We start from the raw sequence: 4,355 nt of genomic DNA, 5'->3' as shown, positions 1-4,355 counted from the left end.
TAGGCAAGTCAGTTAAGAACAAATTCTTATTTACAATGACTGCCCAGACAACACCAGGCCAGTTGTGCGCAGCCGGATGTGATACAGCCTGGATTCGAACTTTAGACCGCTGCGTCCGTGTGTGTGTCGGTATCTTTTTTATGGGCAAGGAAAATATCGAATAACGGTATTGGCCAYAAATGTCATATCGGTGCATCACTAATTKAGACGCTTAACTCAGTACTTTGTTGAAGCACCTTTGACAGCTATTACAGCCTCGYGTCTTCTTCGGTATGARGCTACAAGCAKCTGTATTTGGGAAGTTTCTCCCATTCTTCTCCGCAGGTCAAGCTCTGTCAGGTTGGACAGCTWTTTTCAGGTCTCTCCAAAGATTTTTGATCGGGTTCAAATTCGTGCTCTGTCTGGGTAACTCAAGGACATTGAGAGACTTGTCCCGAAGCCACTCCTGTGTTGTCTTGACTGTATGCTTCGGGTCGTTGTCCTATTGGAAGGTGAACCTTCACCCCAGTCTGAGGTCCTGAGCAGGTTTTCACTAAGGAGTTCTCTGTTCTTTACTCTGTTCGTCTTTCCATCGTTCCTGACTAGTCTCCCAGTCCATGCTGCAGAAAAACAGCCCTACAGTATGATGCTGCCACCYCCATGCTTCGCCGTAAGGATGGTGCCAGGTTTCCTCCAGACGTGACGCTTGGCATTCAGGCCAAAGACTTTAATCTTGGTATCATCAGACCAGAGAATCTTGTTTCGCATGGTCTGAGAGTCTTTAGGTGCCTTTCGGCCAACTCCAAGACGGATTTCATGTGCCTTTAACTGAGGAGTGGCTTTGGTTTTTGCTCTGACATACACTGTCAACTGTGGGACCTTGCATAGACATGTGCCCACTCAATTGAATTTACCACAGGTGGACTCCAATCAAGTTGTAGAAACATCTCAAGAATGATCAATGGAAACAATGTATCTGAGCTCAATTGAGTCTCATAGCAAAGGGTCTGAATACTTATGTAAATAAGGTATTTCTGTTTTTAAATTAGCATTAATGTCTTCACCTGTTTTCGCTTTGTCCTTGTGGTTTATTGTGTGTAGATTGATGAGGCTTTTTATTTATTGAATCCATTTTAGAATAAGGCTGTAATGTAACAAAATGTGTCCAGGGGTCAAGGGGTCTGAATACTTTCCGAATGCACTGTATAGACACATCTTTTGTGTTTTAATCAAATGAACCATATGCACTGAGCTTGTCTGATGGTTTAAGCGCACTGTTTGATGAAATATTTAAGACACACAAATGACTAGAGGGAGTCCGACCGCAAGTGATTTGATTATGCCGGGCTGGGCTCAGACTTTTTATTTATTTTTATAAACAGTGAGTGACTGTGACTGTGACTATTGACCATTGTCTCACTCTCCTCCCTGCTGTACCGACCACCAGAGAACATCAACAGTGTTTATCGCGCTGTCCGTGTTGCTGAAGATGCAACATAATTACACCCATTTCTGACAGAAAATTTCTGTTACCGAAATCCCTCATTTGTTTAGGAAAAACATTCCCTATTCCCTCAATCCTTGCTCTATTTATGAGAGATATGTATGCATCGCATGCACATGACCAACAGGGCCTAACCTATAGCATATCATAATCACATAAACAAACTCAGAACATCATAACAGCAAAATTGATGAGGAGGACGTGACAAACTCAAAACAGGAGAATGTTTACTGGTTGCTCAGGAGTTAAAGGAGAAGTCAGATGTATGGAAGTCATGTGACTAGTTATGGAAAATACTGGAGATCAAGACAAATGAGGTAAGGAGCAAACGCTGTGGGCCAAACAGGTGCTGTTAGATTACAATACCATTTTCCTGACCGTTTGCAACAATGTAAACAACACTAAATAAATTATAAGCGGACCGGTGAGCCTGTTGTAAAAAAATAAAATGCTATGCCTTTATTACAGCAAAGACTAAAAACAGTCACATTTGTGAAAGCAATTTCTGAAATGGAACGGTTTATTTATTGTTTACGCTAATTATTCAAGTGTTGCTTTTTATTTTAAAACTAAAATGCTTGAATGCATTTAAAATCATGAATGACTGGTCTGCTGTGTAATGACCTGAACGAATCAATGACTGATTGATACAGTAGCCTATATAGGTATTGAAATACAGGCCTAAGTAGGTTACGGTATTAAGACTAAAAAGGTTGCGCTCTTAGGCCTACATCTGGATGGTGGTTATACAAGACTATTATACTAAGCCTACTAATGATAACGGCATTACCTATTATCATAATGATGATCATAATAATAGTAATAATAATCAAGAAATATCAAGAAAAGGGAGGGGTATTATTATTATTATTCGGACACTAAATGAATCATAAATAAAACCAGGGAGGATGTTTAACAGAGAGAGAAAGTAAAGCCTTTATTACAGCATAGCAAAGACTACAAACAGACTAATTAGTGAAATTGTTTATCCGACGTGGTTGCGTGAGGCTCGGTGCTCATGGAATCAGTAGGCTATTAAACAAACACTCAAACAGGCAACACAAGCAGGATCTGTATTATTTCTGTTGATATACGGCTCTGGAAAAAATTACGAGACCACTGCAAAATTATCAGTTTCACTGGTTTTACTATTTATAGGTATGTGTTTTGGTAAAATTAAAAGTTTTGTTTTGTCTATAAACTACTGACAACATTTCTCCCAAATTCCAAATAAAAATATTTTTCTGCTTTTTCCTGCTGGAAAAACCAATCCTCAGAGTTGGGAAACATTGTCAGAGCAGAAGGAAGAAGTTTTCTTCCAGGACAACATTGTACGTGGCTTGATTCATGCGTCCTTCACAAAGACAAATCTGCCCGATTCCAGCTTAGCTGAAGCACCCCCAGATCATCACCGATCCTCCACCAAATTTCACATTGGGTGTGAGACACTATGTCTTGTAGGCCTCTCCAGGTCTCGCACCCACGGTGAAATTTGTAGCTGATTTTTCCAGCAGGACAATGCTCCATGCCACACAGCCAGGTCAATCAAGGTGTGGATAGAGGACCACCAGATCAAGACCCTGTCATAGCGAGCCCAATCTCCAGACCTGAACCCTGTTGAAAACCTCTGGAATGTGATCAAGAGTAAGATGGATGGTCCCAAGCCATCAAACAAAGCTGAGCTGCTTGAATTTTTGCGCCAGGAGTGGCATAAAGTCACCCAACATCAATGTGAAAGACTGGTGGAGGGCATGCCAAGACGCATGAAAGCTGTGATTGAAAATCAGGGTTTTCCACCAAATATTGATTTCTGAACTCTTCCTAAGTTAAAACATTAGTATTGTTTTGTTTAAAAATGAATATGAACTTATTTTCTTTGCATTATTTGAGGTCTGACAACACTGCATCTTTTTTTTTTTTTGACTAGTTGTCATTTTCTGCAAATAAATGCTCTAAATGACAATGTTTTTACTTGGAATTTGGGAGAAATGTTGTCAGTAGTTTATAGAGTAAAACAAAAATGTAATTTTACCCAAACACATACCTATAAATAGTAAAACCAGAAAACCTAATGATTTTGCAGTCGTCTCTTAATTTTTTCCAGAGCTGTATATGGATGATTTATAAAGCCAGGCACATTTAACAGTAAGGATATTGATTATAGACCTGGACTCATTTCATACAACTTCAAAACACTGTCAGTTTGTGGAATTCACTTCTTTAGTCTTCTCTCTGATCACTCCAGATAGACCAGTTGTTCTGGGATGTGTGAAGTTGAATACAGAATTCAACCTAGCAACAGACTGGGTCATAACTTGTGGAGGTCTAACTTCTGAAGATAACTTACAGACAGAACCTGCTCTTACCATGACTAACAGATTTCCCAATCTTCTCCTCCTCTTCTTCATCTTTAATGTTGACATCCAGCTCTAGTGTTTGACTGCAGTCTTCCAGCTTCACTGATGACATCTCTGGATCCTGCAGTGCAAACTGGGCTCAACTGTCACAATCAGGACTGTAGGTTTGGAGTCAGTGTGGAAGGAGAGAGGCAGGCTGGGTTTGTTCTCACTGTTGATGTTACCGGCCTCAGACTCAATCTGAGTCAGCCTGTAGTAATAAAAAGAAACAGACACAAAACGTTATTGACTTGACAGTTCTGGGACTTTCTTTATTCTCTAAAAATATATTATATTTATTCTCTTGGGTTCTAACTTGAAATATCCTCATTCATATTAACATATTAGAACTGGGTGTATGCAAATGTACTGAGGGAGAAAGGGAAGTGCAGAAAGTTTACATTCTGTCAGAACATGTTATGGTTAAATCTCATGTATCATATGGAGAGGAGAAGGGCAACGGTCTGGTTTCAGTC

General features: G+C 39.9%; 1 protein-coding gene across 1 annotated transcript in view; it reads right to left on the bottom strand.

Moving 5' to 3' along the window:
• The window catches only part of LOC112076583 (zinc finger protein 79-like), a 22,850-nt gene extending 18,736 nt beyond the window's left edge, over positions 1-4,114 (bottom strand). Inside the window, exon 1 of the mRNA XM_024143317.2 lies at positions 3,850-4,114. Coding sequence (XP_023999085.1) covers positions 3,850-3,952 — 103 coding nt within the window. The 5' untranslated portion in view covers positions 3,953-4,114. The remainder of the gene's footprint in view (positions 1-3,849) is intronic.
• Between the last annotated feature and the right edge of the window lie 241 nt (positions 4,115-4,355).

The sequence above is a fragment of the Salvelinus sp. IW2-2015 genome, unplaced genomic scaffold (assembly GCF_002910315.2).
Source record: "Salvelinus sp. IW2-2015 unplaced genomic scaffold, ASM291031v2 Un_scaffold3858, whole genome shotgun sequence".
In the NCBI taxonomy this organism is placed as follows: Eukaryota; Metazoa; Chordata; class Actinopteri; order Salmoniformes; family Salmonidae; genus Salvelinus; species Salvelinus sp. IW2-2015.
This window is presented reverse-complemented; position numbering and strand designations above follow the sequence as displayed.